Source organism: Bos indicus x Bos taurus, chromosome X, assembly GCF_003369695.1.
Source record: "Bos indicus x Bos taurus breed Angus x Brahman F1 hybrid chromosome X, Bos_hybrid_MaternalHap_v2.0, whole genome shotgun sequence".
In the NCBI taxonomy this organism is placed as follows: Eukaryota; Metazoa; Chordata; class Mammalia; order Artiodactyla; family Bovidae; genus Bos; species Bos indicus x Bos taurus.
Genome location: NC_040105.1, coordinates 107,779,715 through 107,798,365, shown reverse-complemented (window position 1 = coordinate 107,798,365; position 18,651 = coordinate 107,779,715). Strand labels below are relative to the sequence as shown.

At 54.3% G+C, this 18,651-nt stretch overlaps 2 protein-coding genes across 2 annotated transcripts; both read left to right on the top strand.

Moving 5' to 3' along the window:
• The first annotated feature begins 58 nt into the window (after positions 1–58).
• Positions 59–6,077, top strand: GDI1 (GDP dissociation inhibitor 1). Its single transcript, XM_027535529.1, has 11 exons — positions 59–363; positions 1,444–1,551; positions 1,709–1,808; positions 1,957–2,091; positions 2,559–2,757; positions 3,024–3,155; positions 3,702–3,801; positions 4,154–4,325; positions 4,629–4,773; positions 4,899–4,953; positions 5,044–6,077. Exons 1-11 carry the CDS (start codon positions 319–321, stop codon positions 5,194–5,196), a joined length of 1,344 nt encoding a protein of 447 aa, XP_027391330.1. The 5' UTR covers positions 59–318; the 3' UTR covers positions 5,197–6,077.
• A 786-nt stretch (positions 6,078–6,863) lies between these two features.
• On the top strand, positions 6,864–12,637 carry FAM50A (family with sequence similarity 50 member A). The gene is made up of 13 exons (XM_027534319.1): positions 6,864–7,065; positions 8,114–8,198; positions 8,297–8,396; positions 8,648–8,793; positions 10,403–10,479; positions 10,585–10,651; positions 10,792–10,853; positions 11,085–11,161; positions 11,438–11,492; positions 11,697–11,745; positions 11,839–11,909; positions 11,998–12,108; positions 12,218–12,637. Exons 1-13 carry the CDS (start codon positions 6,955–6,957, stop codon positions 12,224–12,226), a joined length of 1,020 nt encoding a protein of 339 aa, XP_027390120.1. The 5' UTR covers positions 6,864–6,954; the 3' UTR covers positions 12,227–12,637.
• The last annotated feature ends 6,014 nt before the right edge of the window (positions 12,638–18,651 follow it).

Genomic DNA, 18,651 nt, shown 5'->3' with positions numbered 1-18,651 from the left:
GCCCCGCCCCGCCCCGCCCCGCCTCACCGCCGTCTTTTCTAGGCCCTCGGCGAGGCGACGTGGCCAGCCGAATGGCGCGAGCGCTAGAGCCCGGGTCCCAGCAACCCTTCCCGGGAGGCAAGCGGGGACAGCAGGGCCCCTGGTCGGCGCAGCAGCGGCGGAGGGGAGGGGCCGGGACTCTTTGACGTGGCGGAGGGGTCGAGCGGCGCTCATGCGCCGCCATCTTTGGTCCACTGCGGCGGCGGCGGTGGCGGCGGCGGTGGCGGCTGTGGCGGAGGAGGAGGAGGAGCCGACGGGCGCTGACACCGAGGCCTGACCATGGACGAGGAATACGACGTGATTGTGCTGGGGACCGGACTCACCGTAAGTGCGGCCTCCGGGGTCCAGGGCGCCGCCTCTCTTTCTCCCTGGGATGCTGCAGCCCCCGGCCCCATCCTCCCATCAGTGCCTGCGCGGCGCTGTTCGGTCCCCAAAAAGACAGCCCCGTGCCCAACAACCGTGATGCGGCCTCCATCCCTGTCATGGCCGGTCTGCCAAGAAGCGGCCCCTTTTCTGGCTGTCTCTCTTGACCGATTCCCCGGGCCCGACCCCCGGCCCCTACCCAGGACCAACTTAACATCCCTTCTCATTTTGCGCTCATTCTGGCGGAGATGTTGTGGTACAGGGACCTCCAGTCAGGTCGGGGCAGGGGGACTCGCCAGGGTGGGCTTTCATCCTGCCTCCCCAGGTTCTCAGGGGGCCCGAGGACCCAGGGAATGTTCCAGAAGGAGCCGCGGTGGGGACCGTGACCACATTCCCGCTACCCCACCCCGGTTTCCCATGGAGACCTCGGGGCTGAGGCGTATTTGTAGCCTTTGTCCTTGGGCTGGTGACAGTGACTGGTGAGGGTGTTTGCCCTCCCCCGAACCCTGTTGGACTGCTTCCCTGAGAGACGCCTCCCCCACAGTCGGGTGTGGAAGCCCCTACTGTGGCTGGGAAAGCTCAGGGTCAGGGGTTCCTCTTTGAGGAAAGCGGCCCAGGGTGGGGCCTGGGATTTCGGCACCATGCTAAGCCTTTCTTTACTTCCTTTTCGGGTCCTTTGCTTGTCCAGCTAGGCGATCCCTGTGTTTTTATCTGCCTTTTTGTGGGCTTCTACGTGGATAGGTGATTTTCTTGGCATCTTGGTTGCTTGAAGACCATCCATATGGCTGCTGGATACCCTTTTCCTTGTTCACCTTTTTACCCAGCAAGGTTATAAAAGGAAACCGTGGTCAAATGAAGGCGCCCCCCCCCCCCCCACCCAATTTCAGGCAGAGCGACCAGCCATAGATGCAAGGAGCTGTGTGTTGAGGCAGAGGCCCTTCAGGTTGACTCTCCCCTCAGGGTTGGAGTGGGGAACACGGTCAGGGCTGCTGGTGGGAATGTGGGCAGATGGGAGTGCAGTGAACATTGCCCCTCACTCAGGAATGTATCCTGTCGGGTATCATGTCTGTGAACGGGAAGAAGGTGCTGCACATGGACCGGAACCCCTACTATGGGGGCGAGAGCTCCTCCATCACCCCCCTGGAGGAGGTAGGCTGCTCCGGGCCTGGGCCTGTCCCTTGTTAACCTCTTGCATGGGGTGCTGAATGAAGCAGCTCCCCAGGTTTTCTGGGTGGGGGGCGGGGGCGGGAGGGGATTCCTTGAGATGCATCTTTCTGTCTCTCTCTTCCCCTTCCCCTGCCTGCAGCTGTATAAGCGTTTTCAGTTGCTGGAGGGGCCCCCTGAGACAATGGGCCGGGGCCGAGACTGGAACGTTGACTTGATCCCCAAATTCCTCATGGCCAATGGTGAGGGAGACGAAGGAGGTATTGTGGGGGGCAGGGTGATTGGGACAAGCAGAGAAGGGTCAGACTGCAGACCAGGGACAGACAGACCAGCTCGAGCTTGTGAAGGGAGCCATGCTGACCCTGTTGCCTTGCCCACACCACCCCGCAGGGCAGCTCGTGAAGATGCTACTGTATACAGAGGTGACACGCTACCTGGACTTCAAGGTGGTGGAGGGCAGCTTTGTCTACAAGGGGGGCAAGATCTACAAAGTACCATCTACTGAGACTGAAGCCTTGGCTTCCAGTGAGTGTGGGTCCCGTGAGCCAGGGAATCGAAGGGGGGGACGGAAGGGGGGACAGCTATCGAGAGCAGGGTGGCCCTTGCTGCAGGTCATGTTTCTTGTGCAGTACCAAAAGCCCCTTGCTCTATCATCCCCCTGTGTGCACCCACTGGTTGCTAGGAGGGGAGTCCGAGTGTGAAGGGAATACGGTGTCCTGGACAGATTTCAGCTTTTGACAGGGGCTTCACCTAATCAGTGAAACATCCCCAATGTCAGAGCTGGGAGGGCCCTCAGAGGCTGTCCAGCCAGACTCACTGTTGGTACAGTTGAGGAAACAGGCCAATAAGCACAGAGGGGTTAATTGAAAATCACACAGTGGTCGGCAAGAGAACCCTGCTGGGAGTTAGGGCACCTGCTTGCTCTGCCTGCCTGGCAGGTGGAGAGGTTCACAGCCCGCACCTCAGTGGTGCTTTGCATGTGGCCCTCGCAGACCTGATGGGCATGTTTGAGAAACGGCGCTTCCGCAAGTTCCTGGTGTTCGTGGCAAACTTTGATGAGAACGACCCCAAGACCTTTGAGGGCGTCGACCCCCAGAACACCAGCATGCGTGACGTCTACCGGAAGTTTGACTTGGGCCAGGATGTCATTGACTTCACTGGCCATGCCCTGGCGCTCTACCGCACTGATGAGTGAGGGGAAACTGGCATGGCATATTACCCCTCAGCCGGCCCACACCCTGCCCTCCCCACTCCTGCCTGCTGCTCTCTTGGCTCACCCTGAGTACTTCCCGTACTCAGCTCTGGGCTCACTCACCTGTCACCTTTTCTGTCCCTTCCCTGCGTTTGACCCATGGTCTTTCCCAGGCCTGCAAGGGTGGGAAGGCTGGCCTGATGCCAGGGTGGGGGTGCACTGGGCCTTCTGCTCTTGGAGCCTCTTCTGACCCTATTTCCCCCAGCTACCTGGACCAGCCATGTCTTGAGACCATCAACCGCATCAAGTTGTACAGCGAATCCCTGGCTCGGTATGGAAAGAGCCCGTATCTGTACCCACTCTATGGCCTTGGCGAGCTGCCCCAAGGCTTTGCAAGGTGAGGGCGTGGCTTCTGTTGGTTGGCAGTGGAGAAGGCTGAGGCCAACAATGGGAAGGGTCCCCTTGGGCATCTCCACTGTGTTTTGTTACTTTCCCACTGTGGGCTTAGTTTACTTCCCACCATCCTCGGGTGATGGCAGCCCAGTGGGACATTGAAGTGCAGAGATGAAGGACCACAGATAGGGCTCGTTTGGCTCCTAGCTGGAGTCAGATGGCACAAGGACTGGGCCTGTGGCCTTGAAACCTCCGGTCGGATTCTTCAGAGCCATTCATTCTATTCCCTGGGATGTTTCTCTGAGGAGCTACCCTCATACTAGCCCTTTGCTCGAAATTTCTGGCATTAAGTGTAGAGAGGAGGGCCCCTTCCAGGTTCAGTCTTGAGGTCCTGGCAACAACAAAGCTTGGAAGAGCCCCCAGGTCTCCTGAGCTCTGCCTGCCTGAGGCCACCTTCTCCATGCCCTGTGCTGCCGGGGGCAGGGCATGCAGTAGCGCTGGTCCCCTTGTCTCCCAGGAGGCACCCTCATGGCTCCTCTCCCCACTGTAGATTGAGTGCCATCTACGGGGGGACGTACATGCTGAACAAACCAGTGGACGACATCATCATGGAGAATGGCAAGGTGGTGGGCGTGAAGTCCGAGGGCGAGGTGAGCCTTCCTGCTGCACAGGCGTGCTGGTCTGGGTGGGGCTCGGCCCATCCTTTGAGACCCTCTTCCCGGTCACCTTAGCTCTGCTGGGGCTCCTGCAACTCGGCCAGGCCCCTCAGCCCGGGGACCAGGGCTCCAGAGGAAGACGGTCGGCACTGCTGTCAGCAGACAGCTGTGGATGAGGGCCCAGCTTCCCGAGGTGTGGGAGGAGAATGTACGCTATGGGAGGGGTGATGGTGACAGCTTTGGGGAGTGGCCCGCCTACCAGAGCTGCCAGCCCTCCTTGGGTGTCCTGGCCCTCAGACATGGAGTGGGGGTCAGATAGGGCCAAGGCCTTCTGGTGCTCTCACAGGTGGCCCGCTGCAAGCAGCTGATCTGTGACCCCAGCTATGTTCCTGACCGCGTGCGGAAGGCCGGCCAGGTTATCCGTATCATCTGCATCCTCAGCCACCCGATCAAGAACACCAACGATGCCAACTCCTGCCAAATCATCATCCCCCAGAACCAGGTCAACAGGAAGTCAGGTAGGCCAAGCCCCACATGACTTCCTCCAGTGTGTTCTCTTCTTTGGGGTAGCCCTGTCTCGCTGCCCCCCACCCCCAGCCCGGGGGCTGGCTCTCTGCTCAATCCCTCCATGGAAGAGCAGGGATCCACATCACGGTCCCCATGCCTTGAGGCCCTAGGGAGGGATGCTTCCTTTCCACGAGGGCGGCTGCTGGGATGTGGCCAGCTCTGCAGGGCTGGGGAGGGGCAGGAGGGCCCAAGTTGAGCTTGGCCCCCAGAAGCCTCCCACGTACCCCTGCTAATGGAGCCTTTCTTGTGGGCAGACATCTACGTGTGCATGATCTCCTATGCACACAATGTGGCCGCGCAGGGCAAGTACATTGCCATCGCCAGCACCACAGTGGAGACCACAGATCCCGAAAAGGAGGTTGAGCCGGCCCTGGAGCTGCTGGAGCCCATTGACCAGAAGTGAGGGGCTGAGGGGCTGGGGCTGGAGCTGGGGGGAGGAAGGGAGCCAGGGAGCTGGAGGACGGACATCAGGGAGGGCAAGGCTGATCCTGAGACTTGTTTCAGTCCCTCCATCTGCCCCTCAGGTTTGTGGCCATCAGTGACTTGTACGAGCCCATCGATGATGGTTCCGAGAGCCAGGTAAGCAGCTTGTCTTGGCCCTGGGTCCTGGCTGCCGGCCCAGGGCCCCTGCCCCACTCACCTCGGGCCCTGGGCGCTGGCTGTTTCCAGGTGTTCTGTTCCTGCTCCTACGATGCCACCACACACTTTGAGACAACCTGCAACGACATCAAAGACATCTACAAGCGCATGGCAGGCTCCGCCTTTGACTTTGAGAACATGAAGCGCAAACAGAATGATGTCTTTGGGGAAGCTGACCAGTGATGGCTGACCCCTAGCCCAGCCCCTGGTGCCCTCTCCCCCAACCTGTCTGTTCTCCCTGAAGGCTGGGGAGACGGGTGTGGCTGGGCGTCCCTGTTTCCAACATCTTCTGCTTCCCCTACCACATTCCTGTCATCCACCTCATTGATTCACTGACCAAATCCTTAACCTTAGTGATGGTTTGGGAGATGGGGCGGGGGGTTGGTTAGTATCCTCCTTCTTGGCCCTTCCTTATCCTGGGGAAAGGGGGTTCCTCTCCTTGTGTGTGTATCTTCCCCCCACCCCTAATTCTTCTGCTCTGTTTGGGAAGAACGTGGAGGAAAGCTGATTTCTGCCCCCATTGCTCTTACCCCTACTGTAGTGGCCTTTGGAGATGCCCCCTGCCTCCCCCCACCAACTCTAGTGTGTTGGAAAGAAGGGGCCCTCCCAGCACAAAGTTACATTCCTTTCCCTAGTCCATCCCCGTAATTTATTCTAATTTATTAACTTTGGCCCACCCTGTGTGAGAAAGGAGCCCTGTCCTCTGCAACCTCGCGGTGTGCCCTGGGGCTGTGGAACAGCTACCCTGGCCGGGCCTGCCTGACCCTGGCAACCCTGGCACAGCTTGGGAAGGGAGAGGGCTTGGGTGTGGCCTCGTTGGAGGTTGATCTTGTTTTTGTTTCTTGTCTTTGTGTCCGCTGGTACTGGCTGAGAGAGAAATGACGTGTGAACAAAGCAGAAGGAGGTGGGAAAATGGATCCAAATCCCCTGTGCCCTGCCCACCCTATTCCTTCCCATTAGTGGTGGGAAATCCTTATCTTGCAAAGTGAATGTGTCCCTTTCCCCATCCTCTAGTGTATTTCACAGAAAACAAACTCTCCCAATAAAACTGTGTTGAAATCTGAGCCTAGATCTTTAGTTTTTTCTTCTCAAAGCTGTTTTCAGGCCAGGGCCTTGGCTCCCTGGGCTGCCCTGCTCTCTTGCACAGGCTTGGGACTACACGTCATTTAGCTTTGTTCCCGATGGCTATAAAATGTGAATTCCTTCATCAGGGAATTGCAGAGCTCCTGAACTGAAGGGAGCAGGTCACATCACCCTGCCCAAGGCTACATATCACAGGTCACATCACCCTGCCCAAGGCCACACATTGAGCTAGTACTGACATCCAGGACTCCAACCCTTGGGGGTCAATGTGAGGGAAATGGGAGATGGGTCCAGCTTGCGGTGGGGGTTGAGGTGGCGGAAACAGAGGTACAGGGCCCCTGCCTTCAGGCCAAGAAGGAGGAGGAGGAGGCAGAGGGGACTCAGGCCCAGTCCCGTGGCCTGGGGAAACAGGACTGGGGCCCAGTCCTGGGAGGGGAGTCAAAATCAAGGATGCAGAAGTAACCAGAGGGACTTAAGGCAGGGAGGCAGCAAAGGGACTGAGGGGATCTACCCTTAGACTGAGATCAACACTGAAGACGTGAAGGGTCCGGGGTGGGGGCAGCCTTGGGGTCAACAGAAGGAAGTAGGACTGGGGACCCAGCCTCAGGCCAGGGCTTATTGTGAAACTGATGGGGAAGCTGGAAGAGCGGGATCGTCCAGTCTCCGAGGGCCGGCGGGGCGGGGCCACTAGGGGGCAGGGCGACTGGTGGTCACGTGTCTGGGCGGGGCGGGGCGAGGCGGCTGCGCGATCCCTGGTGGCTGACGTCAAGGCGCGGGCGTCAGCAGACCGAGCCGCCGTCTCCACAGCCGCTCCGGAGCCCTAGCTAGTCCGTCGTCGCCGCCGCCGCCGCCGCCGCCATGGCTCAGTACAAGGGTGCCGCCAGCGAGGCGGGCCGCGCCATGCACCTCATGAAGAAGCGGGAGAAGCAGCGCGAGCAGATGGAGCAGATGAAGCAGAGGATTGCTGAGGTGCTGGCCGGGCCGGGGCCCCTCACAGCAGGCGCTCGAACCGCCGCCCCGACTTCCCGGGACCCCGCGAGAACCTGGGCGGCGGGACTGGAGTGCAGGCGGCGGGTTGGGGTGGGAACGTTGCTCGCCAATCTCCAACAAGGGGCGGAAGCAGGCCGGCGACAGTCTGCTCCTCTGTAAAATGGGCCCAAAAGGCTGAGGCGAGCTAGGTTGTGACAAGCCTGCAACAGGAAGGAGCCACATTCAGTGGTTGCATGTGTGGCAATTGGGGCGACCCTCGAGGGTACAGAGCATCCTGTCTCTCTGGCTCCTCAATGCCCGGGTTCAGTGGCTCTCCGGAAGAGCGGGCCCCAACCACTCTGCCGGCCACTGAACCCGGTTCAACTAATACAGGCAGGCGGGAGGGTCCTAGGTGCTAGCGGTTCACTAAGGGCTTCTGTGAGTGGCCGCTGGTGGTGGGCCACCCCACTTAGGTCTTTGGGGGCCTTGGGTCCCGCGACAGCCGGGAAGTGGCTGCATGCTGAGGCCCGACTGCTGCCTCAATTTACACTCAAGCCCCAACCCGGCTGTTGCCGTGTGGCCAGACGGAGGTCCATCTCTCTGTGGAGGTTCATACAGTGGTATGCAGTGGGATGGGGCAAGCCTGGAGCGAGGGGGCCTCATGAGGGAGCCACACTTCTCAGTGAGGGTCTAGGCCCCCATCTGCTCTCCGCTTCCTCTTGTCACTCCTTGCCTTGGGTCTCCAGAGCTTCAGCTCAAGAGCTGGGTGTGAAAAATACCAAAGGCAGGTAGGACCCACGGCTCCAGACTACTGAGTGAGCAGGACATGTGGATGGACCAGAACAGTGCAGGGAAACCACCCCACTTGGCTGCCTGGGCACTTGGAAGAGCCTCTCACAGCCCCGTGGGACCCTCCATCAGGCAAAGGGGCCATGTCTTTCCCAAGGCCACATCATAGTCTAGGGACTCATTTGGGATGAGAACCCAGGTCCCCATTTCCATGGTGGGGTGGCAGGTGGCCATCATCACTGCTCTGCCTCCTGGACAGGAGAACATAATGAAGTCCAACATTGACAAGAAGTTCTCTGCACACTACGACGCTGTGGAGGCTGAGCTCAAGTCCAGCACTGTGGGTATGCAAAGCGTTTGTGCCCCCACTCCTGGCCCAAGGCCCACTGCGTGGTTTGCTCTGGGTGACCGCCTTTCACCCCCCTGTCTCCTTAACTCTCAGGTCTTGTGACCCTGAACGACATGAAGGCTAAGCAGGAGGCACTGGTGAAGGAGCGGGAGAAGCAACTCGCCAAGAAGGAGCAGTCGAAGGAGCTGCAGCTGTGGGTCCTCCCCTCCAGATGGAGCTTGTGTTTGGGGGCGGGTGAGGCTGTTCCTGCTTGTGGAAGCCGGGAGGTGGGGGTGCCTTTTGATCATCAGAGCGCTGCTGGTGAACTTGAACGGACCCAGGGCGGTAGGACTCTGGGCCTGCGCTGTCTGGGACCTGCCCTGCACTGAGCACACAGGTGGCTCTGGGTTGGAAAATGGGCCTTGGGGGTGTGGACGTGCATGGTAGCCACCCGTGCCTTGGCAGGAAGCTGGAGAAGCTGCGAGAAAAGGAGCGCAAGAAGGAGGCCAAGCGGAAGATCTCCAGCTTGTCCTTCACCCTGGAGGAAGAAGAGGCAGGCGAGGAGGAGGAGGAGATGGTGGCCATGGATGAGGAGGAGCTGGAAAGGGAAGGTGAGGGCAGGCTGGGGATGGGTTCAGCAGGCAGAGCTCTGTCTGGGTCTCGAATGAAGAAGCACGTCCACCAACAACCTTGACTGCTCACCACATTTGCGGCCTTGAACCTCAGAAGTTGGGGCAAGAGAGAGAGCCAAGTCTTCACTGTGGCAAAGCTGAGTAGAGGGCTTGCTTTCTGGTGGCAGACTGAGTGGGAACCAGGTATGCAGTCCCTTGGCGGAGGTGTGGGGCTCATATGACTGGGGCACCAAACTGTTAATAATTTCAGTGTAAATTGACACAACCATAGACATTAAGTGGCTGCTAATTGGACAGAGCAGCTCTTGCCCAAGGGAACAGGGGGTAACAGGGAAGACTTGGGAAGGCTGGTGAGCAAGAACCAAGATGTCATGGGGCTCCTGTGTGCCGAGCACCCACTTGCAGATGGGCTAGAACCAAGGCAGACGGACAGACACTGGGCACCGTCTCTGTCCTGGTGGGAGTCACACAGGACACCATGCACCCCACTGGGGCCAGAGGAGAGGGGATGATTTGAGTTGGGCCTTCAGGGTGAGGGGAATTTCATTAGCACCCAGAGATGTGGGGAGTTGGGAGGCGTGTAGAGTTGAGAGATGAGTGTGCCCAGAAGTGGAGCCAGCGGGAGTGCACACATTTTAGGCCTAGGGAGGGTGCAGCTGCAGGCCTGGAGGGGGTGGGTGTTTAGAAAGCCTAATGGTCTGGGATCTGTATGGTAGAACTGAGGCAGGGGTTGGCACAGGGACAGCTTTGAGTGGAGCAGCCAGTGCTGTCAGGAGAAAGAGCGAAGAGCCTGCCAGCCTCTTGGGGGAAACCCCGGGATAGTCTTTGTAGTATTTAGTAACATTAAGTATTTGGTGTCTAAAACGTTCCCATTGGCAGGTCAGTTGCATTGGCTGTTAGCTGCATCTGTGTAGCAGAGGCTACCTTTGGGACAGCACAGGTCTAGAGGGAGGCTTTCAACCTCACTGTGTGTCACTGGGGCTTTATGGGTGCTTCCCCTCCCCATGGAGATTTTGTTTTGGGGGCCTGGCCGTTGGTACCCAGTGTAGAATTTTTAAAAATATTTTTATTTATTTGGCTGTGCTGGATCTTTCTTATAGGATCTGTAGTTGCAGCATGTGAACTCTTAGCTGTGCCATGCAAACTCTTAGTTGTGGCATGTGGAATCTAGTTCCCTGACCAAAGATCGAACCTAGGCCCCTTGCATTGGGAGCACGGAGTTGTAGCCTCTGGACCACCAGGGAAGTCCCCGGTGTGGAATTTTTGTAAGTTGTCCAGGCTCTGGAACCCTTGCCCTGGAGTGTGGACTCATCTTCTAGGTTGGCGGTTCTCAAAGAGTGATCCAGTGACCCTAGGGTCTCGGAGACCCTTTGGAGAGGTCTGCGAGGTCAAAACCATCTTCATCATCCTGTGAAGACATCTTTGGCCTTCTGTACACTTGTTCTTTCACCACTGTGCTGTGGATTTTTTCATAGATCATGTGACATGGCATGACGTCCTTCTCTGACAGTTGATAGAGTTGATACAGTTGCCCCCCTGAGGCAAGGGCCATCATACTGTTGACCTCTTGTGTCTTCTTTTGCTCCAGAGATCACCACAAAGAAGAAAAAAATGGGGAAGAACCCAGATGTGGACACAAGCTTCTTGCCTGACCGAGACCGGGAGGTAAAGGTGGCGTGACCCTGGCAGAGGCTTTCAGTCAGGAAGCGGGGGCCACGCGTGCCCCCTGAGCAGCCTTGGGCCTCCCTGCTTTGCCCATTTCTCTTCCAGGAGGAGGAGAATCGGCTCCGGGAGGAGCTACGGCAAGAGTGGGAAGCCAAGCAGGAGAAGATTAAGAGTGAGAGTTCCTGGAGTGGGAGGCGTGCAGCCCGGGGCGGGGGCCATGCCTGCTTTCCTGTGAATGCTGCTCTGGGCAGTGCCCTGAGCCCCAGGGATCTGGCAGGGGTCTGGAGGCCAAGCAGCAGGTCTGTCTTGTAGGTGAGGAGATTGAGATCACCTTCAGTTACTGGGATGGCTCTGGGCACCGGCGCACAGTCAAGGTAGGTGATGTGAAGCCTGTGCCCCATTTCCCTTGCTCTTGGGCCCAGCCTTCCAGTGGGAAGGAACTGTCAGTCCTGACAAAGCTCACAGACCCTTTGGGATGAGTGGCCTGGGGGGAGCAGGGAAGAGGGCAGTGAGTGTTCCAGGGTGCCTGCCTTCTCGAGGGCCCTCTTCTGGGCTTCCATCCTCCTTTCCCAACCCCTTGGTTTCCTGCATGCCTGTTCACACAGATGAAGAAGGGCAACACGATGCAGCAATTCCTGCAGAAGGCACTCGAGATCCTGCGCAAAGACTTTAGCGAACTCAGGTGGGGCTGTGTGGGCGTGTGAGTACATGTGAACATGTGCACCAGATACTGCAGCCTCAGCCTGGCACCTGGGACCCCAAGTGGCAGCTCCTGCTTGTGGCATACTGGGCACTGCGCTCCTGAGAAAGGAGTTCAGGCCCCTTTTTCCATCCCTCTCCCCATGGGGAGCGGGGGTAGGAAGTGCCTTCCAGACTGGGCTGCCTGCTAGCCTCGCAGGCCTCCTGCACTGGCGCCTGGTATCCTTGACCAGTGGCTTCCTCGTCTTTTCTTCCTCAGATCGGCAGGGGTGGAGCAGCTCATGTACATCAAGGAGGACTTAATCATACCCCACGTTAGTCCCTTCTGTGTCCTTGCAGCCCCAGGCGGTGTGGTAGGGAGGGTCTCAGGCTTTGGCACACCCAGGGAATTCGAGGGGGCCCTTCCTGCTCTAGGTCTTTGGCTTGGGTGGGCAGGGTCGGAGCCGGGCTTGCAGGCAGCTAGCTGTGAGACACCGAAATGAGTCACCCACTGTCACTTTCCTGTGCTTGGCTTGTAGCACCACAGCTTCTACGACTTCATCGTCACCAAGGCTCGAGGGAAAAGTGGTGAGTGCGCCCGGCCATGCCCTCCTTCCTGAGCTTGCCCCTGTTGTAGGGTGGCAGCTGAGAGGGGTGGGGTCTGGACCCTTGTCCCTGCAGGGCCCCTCTTCAATTTTGACGTTCATGATGACGTGAGGCTGCTCAGTGACGCCACCGTGGAGAAGGATGAGGTATGTTTGGGGCCCGCCAGGGCAGGGAGGAGGGGGCAGGCATCCAGCAGCCCTGAGCTATAGCATCTGGGCCTCTTCCCGTCCTTAGTCGCACGCAGGCAAGGTGGTGCTGCGGAGCTGGTATGAGAAAAACAAGCACATCTTCCCCGCCAGCCGCTGGGAGCCCTACGACCCCGAGAAGAAGTGGGACAAGTACACGGTATGGAAGCCCTCGAGCGCAGGGTGGAAGCCCAGCCGGGCTGGCAGGCTGGAGGCCCACCCAGCCCCACTCCGCTCACCTCCTCCTCTGTCCTCTCGTCCCGCACCAGATCCGATGACATGGTGGCAGTGTGGCCCCGGCTCCCTGCGGTCCCCTCCTCTGGTCCCCAGGACTCCGGGTGCCCAGCTCCCCGCTCCTGAGATGGGATCGGACCTGCTCAGCCCCTGCCCTGGCGCTGTTGGTTCCTGCCTGTTTCTTTCATGACACTTGGATCACCCGATGTGTGTTTTGTCTAAAAACTTTTTTTGATCGAGCTAAAATTCACATACGATGAAATTCACTGTTGTGACCATGTGAAAGTATACCACACGGGTATTGCGTACATTCACGGTGTTGTGAATCACTCCTGAAGGAGACCCCATGTTCATTAGCAGCCAGCCCCTCACCCCCCTTAGTCTATTTCCTGTCTGTTTGGATTTGCTTATTCTGGAAGTTTCGATTAACAGAATTATACAGTATCTCTGCTTTCTGTGTCTTGCAAGAGTGTGTTTTTCAGGGATTTGAGGGTGGAAGGTGATTGGGTGGAAACGCGAATCCGTGGAGGCAGGAGGGGGCACTTGTGATCCACTGGGGGCCTAGGCAGGCCCAGCTGTCCTTGTAGCCAGCCTGTCCCCACCACAACCCCTATGTGGGTAGGAAGGCCATTCCTCCCTGGGCTGCCCACCCAGGCCCCTCGGTCTCCTTTGTGTCTCCCAGTGGCCCATTCCGTAAGGGCCATAGCTGTTCTGTGGCTCCCAGCTGCCCTGTGTCCCCATCACAACGTTTCTCCCCAGTGCTGACACAGGAAGGCCACTGTGGGTGCCCTGTACCCACCGCTTGCCCACCTCACCCTGGCAAGCTCTGCACACACTGCCCTGGAGCTGGCTGCTCTCATCGCCCCCAGGGGGGCACGCCCTGACTTGAGGGTGTCATTCGTGCCCCACCTCGGTGGCCCCTTCCAACTCCTAATTCCCCCGGACCCAGCTCCAGGAGGCTGAGGAAGGTAAGCTGACCACCTTCTTCACTTTGCCTGCAAAGGGCAGTGGATAGCCCCCAGCCAGTGGTGAACAACATCCCAGCTCTGGGTCCGGCCCCACATCCCAGGCCAATGGGCAGAACTGATGGTAGTGGTGGGCTCTGCCCAGTGCAGTCTCCCTTGCCCTCCTCGTCTGGCAGGGCCCTGTCAGCCCTGGCCTGGGGAGGCCCATCTGGCAGCTAGGAGCTGTCACTTGGGCTTCCTCACCCTGTGTTTGGGGCAGGGCCATCTGGGGTCACTTGGAGGAGGGAGGAGGGGAGCATAGGCCAGAGCACCTGGGGCACAGCGGGGAGGGGTGGGCAGGCCTGGCCCTAAGCCCTGGATGTGGGGGACAACTCTGAGAAAGTCAATGGGGCCTTTTGTGGGGTTCCAGAAACCTCAGAGAGGGAATCCTCTGGCCTGCACCAACCCTCTCCTGCCCTCTTTGAGAAGCCATCAGAAGAGTGGTTTCCTGCGGAGAGGGAGCCCTTCAGCAGCTCACCTAGGGCTGGATGGTTTCTGAGGGACGCGTGATGCAACGAAAACCTGACGCGGTCAAATAAAATCAAAAAGAAGACATTTCCCAACAGCCTCTGCCTCTGTGCAGCTTGAAGGATTCTTAGTTCTCTGCCCAAGGATTGAACCCACGCTCTCTGTGGTGAAAGCTGAGTCTTAACCACTGGATCACCAGGGAAGGCATAATTAAGTTTCCAGAGAGTGATAGATTTTTCTCCCTACACCCCTCCCATTTTGTAGCATGATCACCGGGTGAGAATCCTGGCTCCCCAGCTTCACCAACACGGTACTGTCATTCCCGAAGAGGGGGGACACTTATGCAACCTGAGATGGCACATGTGGTCTCTCACTGGGGGATTTTTTTTTTCAACTGAGGAGAAATTCACAACAAAAAAAGTAACCATTAACCATTTAAAAATGCACATTTCAGTGGTACTGAGTACATTTCATAATGTTGTGAAGCTATCACCTCTATCTACTCCCAGAATAATTTTAGCACCTCAAAAGGAGAGAAGAGGGGGTAGGGGTAAAAAAAAAAAAAGGAGAGAAGAAATGTCTGTTGTTTTAGCTACTCAGTTTGTGGAACTTTGTTTTGACAGCCACAGGAAACAAACACCCCTTACTTAGACAATGGAGAAAAATGAATTTGACATGGGTTGTAGACCTAAAAGTAAAAGCTAAAACTAAAAAAAGCATATAAATGAAACAAGGGAGGAAATCTTTGTAACCTTGCTCTAGGCAATCTGGGCAAAGTTTTCTTGCACAGGATACAAAAAATAATCATAAAAAGAAAAACTGATATATCAGACTTCACAAAAATGCAAACTTTTGCTCTTTAAAAGATATGAAAATGAATACACAAGCCAGTAGATTCGAGAAAAGAAAATATTTTTATGACAGAGGGGTGGTATCCAGAACACATTCACACAGACATACAGAAACTCCTGCAAATCAATAAAAATTAGACAAACATCCCAACTTCTTTGTTGCTGTGCTGCACAGCATGCAGGATCTTAGTTCCCTGACCACAGATCGAACCTGGGTGCCCTGCATTGGGAGCATGGAGTCTTAGCCACTGGACCACCAGGGAAGTCCCTGTAAACAGTGTTTAAACACAGCACTTTTACTTTATACCTTCAGTTTTAAGACAAAAGAAACTAAACAACAAAAGTCCTGCAAGGAAATTCCAGACCCCTCTCAGTAGGTTTATTTGTCCTAGGGACAAATACTTGACTCTGAAAGTGCTCTCTATGCATTATTGGAGGATCAAGCAAATGAGTCAATACGTCAGTGGTGTTGGGAGCCAGGTCTCCCAATGCTGAAGGGAGATACAAATATACACTGGGGAAAGGCTAGGAAGTTTTGCTGTGGAATTGGAGTGGGGGACATCAGTATGTATGTATTCAGGATTTTTTTTTTTTTTTATATATATAGCCTGTGTGTAGGGGTTTCCCAGGTGGCCCTAGTGGTAAAGAACCCACCTGCCGATGCAGGAGACGTGGGTTCAATCCCTGGGTTGGCAAGATCCCCTGAAGGAGGGCATGGCAACCCACTCCAGTATTCTTGCCTGGAGAATCCCATGGACAGAGGAGCCTGGCTGCCTACAGTCCATACAGTTGTACAGAGTCAGACACGACTGAAGTGACTTAGCACACACAGCACGGGGAACTATTAATAAGATCCTGCATTCCATGTAGTGTGATAAAAAAAAAATTAATGGGTTACAATCCATCAAAGAAAATCCACATCCACGAGTCCACACAGATAATGTATATATAGATAGATAAACAGGAGTTCTTTCTGAAAGGATGCCATTGAGTAGGAGGGATCATAAAGGGAGAAAAAGCACTGTTTTGTAACCATCATTTTGAGGTTTGGAACTTAGCAACTATGAAAATGAAAGTCATGTCCAACTCTTTGTGACCCCATGGACTGTAGCCCACTAGGCTCCTCTGTCCATTCTCCAGGGAAGAATACTGGACTGGGTAGCCTTTCCCTTCTCCAGGAGATCTTCCCCACCCAGGGATCGAACCCAGGTCTCCCGCACTGTGGGCAGATTCTTTACCAGCTGAGCCACAAGGGAAGCCCAAGAATACTGGAGTGGCTAGCCTATCCCTTCTCCAGGGGATCTTGCCCACCCAAGAATCGAACCAGGTCTCGCATTGCAGGCAGATTCTTTACCAACTGAACTATCAGAAAAGCCCATTGAGAAACTGGTAGTTACCACCTTAACTAAATGCTTAAAGTTAACATCACAGTGAAGGGACAAAACAATAACACTTGCCTCTTGATAAGAAGCACAGAGAGGGCCTGGCAACCTCCCACCACACATAGCCCGAATCTTGCCCTGAGAAAACATCAGACAAATGAAACCTGAGGACGGTCCACCAAATACCTGGCCTGCACTCTTCAAAAATGTCCATGTCATGAAAGGCCAAGAAAAGCAGGAGTTTTCCAGATTAAAGGGGGCCAATGAGACATGAGAATGAAATGCCATGTGGGGTCCTAGACTGGATCCTGGATCAGGAAAAACAAAACTATAAAGGACATCATGGGGACAATTGGTGAAATTTTAACAAGACCTTAGATAAAATATCATCATATCAACATTAACATTTCTGAGTTGAGAGTTATACTATGGTTATGTAAGAGGTTATAATTACTATAGTACAGTAATTATGCTGTGAGTGAGTGAGTAAAAGTCAGTCAGTCGTGTCTGACTTTTTGCGACCCCATGGACTATACAGTCTGTGTAATCCTCCAGGCCAGAATACTGGAGTGGGTAGCCTTTCCCTTCTCCAGGGAGTCTTCCCAGCCCAGGGATGGAGCCCAGGTCTCCTGCATTGCAGATGGATTCTTTATGAGCTGAGCCACCAGGGAAGCCAATTATGCTGTAGTTATGAAACACAGAGGGAAGTATTTAGGGGTTAAGGGGTAAGCTGTATGAAACTTAGACATAGTTGAGAAACTATTTTCATTATAATTTTTTCAGAATATCAGCCTCATAGGTTTTTTTCTTCTTTTATTTCTTTGTTTTTGGCTGTGCTGGGTCTTTGCTGCTGCACGGGCTTCTCATTGCAGTGGCTTTTCTCTTGTTGTGGAGCACGGGCTCTAGGGTACGTGGTTTACAGTAGCTGTGGCTTCTGAGCTCTAGAGCACAGGCCCAATAGTTGTGGCACATGGGGCTAGTTGCTCTGAGGAATGTGGGATCTTCCAGGACCAGGGATCAAACCCATGTCTCCTGCATTGGCAGGTGGATTCTTTACCACTGGAGCCACCAAGGAAGCCTGAGAAAACATTATTCTAATATATGAAATAAAAATATATGCACCCACAAGAGACAAAGAGAATGAGAAAGCAAATGGAACAAAATATGAACTCTTGGTGAATGTGAGTTAAGGGTACATGGGAGCTTTCTGTACATTTATTATAGCTTTTCTGTAAGTCTGAAATACTTTCAAATTATAAAGTTAAAAAGAAAATGCCCACTTCTATCCAACATTTGACTGGAGAGTGTTCAGTTCAGTTGCTCAGTTGTGTCCGACTCTTTGCGACCCTATGGACTGCAGCACACCAGGCTTCCCTGTCCATCGCCAACTCCCAGAGCTTGCTCAAACTCATGTCCATCGAGTCGGTGATGCCATCCAACCATCTCATCCTCTGTTGTCCCCTTCTCCTTCTGCCTTCAACCTTTCCCAGCATCAGGGTCTTTTCCAATGAGTCAGTTCTTCGCATCAGGTGGTCAAAGGTTTGGAGCTTCAGCTTCAGCATGGGTCCTTCCAATTAATATTCAGGACTGGTTTCCTTTAGGATTGACTGGTTTGATCTCCTTGCAGTCTGAAGGACTCTCAAGAGTCTCTTCCAACACCACAGTTCAAAAGTATCAATTATTTGGCACTCAGACTTCTTTATGGTCAAACTCACACATCTATACATGACTGCTGGAAAAACCATACCTTTGACTATACGGACCTTTGTTGGAAAAATAATGTCTCTACTTTTTAATATGCTGTCTAGATTGGTCATAGCTTTTCTTCCAAGGAGCAAGCGTCTTTGAATTTTATGGCTGCAGTCACCATCTGCAGTGATTTTGGAGCCCAAGAAAATAAAGTCTGTCACTGTGTCCATTGTTTTCCCATCTATTTGCCATGAAGTGATGGGACCAGGTGCCATGATCTTCGATTTTTGTATGTTGAGTTTTAAGCCAGCTTTTTCACTCTCCTCTTTCACTTTCATAAGAAGCTCTTTAGTTTCTCTTTGATTTCTGCCGTAAGGGTGGTGTCATCTGCATATCTGAGGGTGTGGCCAGGGCATTATAGCCAGACAGACAGGAAAGGAAGAAATAAAACTATCTCTATTCTCAGATGATATAATCTTGTATATGCAAATCTTACTACATGTGCTGGAAAAAACAGTAGAGCTAATAAATGAGTTCAGCAAACTTGCAGGAAGAAACATGATTACACAAAAATCAATTGTATTTCTATACCTGAGCAATGATCAATTGTATTTCTATACCTGAGCAATGAACAATTCTGTTTTACAATAGCATCATAAAGAATAAAATACTTAGGAATAAATTAACAATAGAAATAGCAAGACTTCCATATAAAATAGGTACTTCCACATAAAATAGGTAGCCAACAGGAATTTGCTGTATGGTTCAGGAAACTCAAAGGGGGGCTCTGTATCAACCTAGAGGGGTGGGATGGGGAGGGAGATGGGAGGGAGTTTCAAAAGGGAGGGGATATATGTATACCTATGGCTGATTCATGTTGAGGTTTGACCAAAAACAACAAAATTCTGTAAAGCAATTATCCTTCAATAAAAAAATAAAAAGAAAAAAATTCACATAAACCATCAAAAAAAGAAATGCAAGACTTGTACACTGTAAACTAGACAATATCACTGAAAGAAAATAAAGCACACCTGAATAAATGAAAACACATTTATTTAGTCAGGGTTCTCCAGAG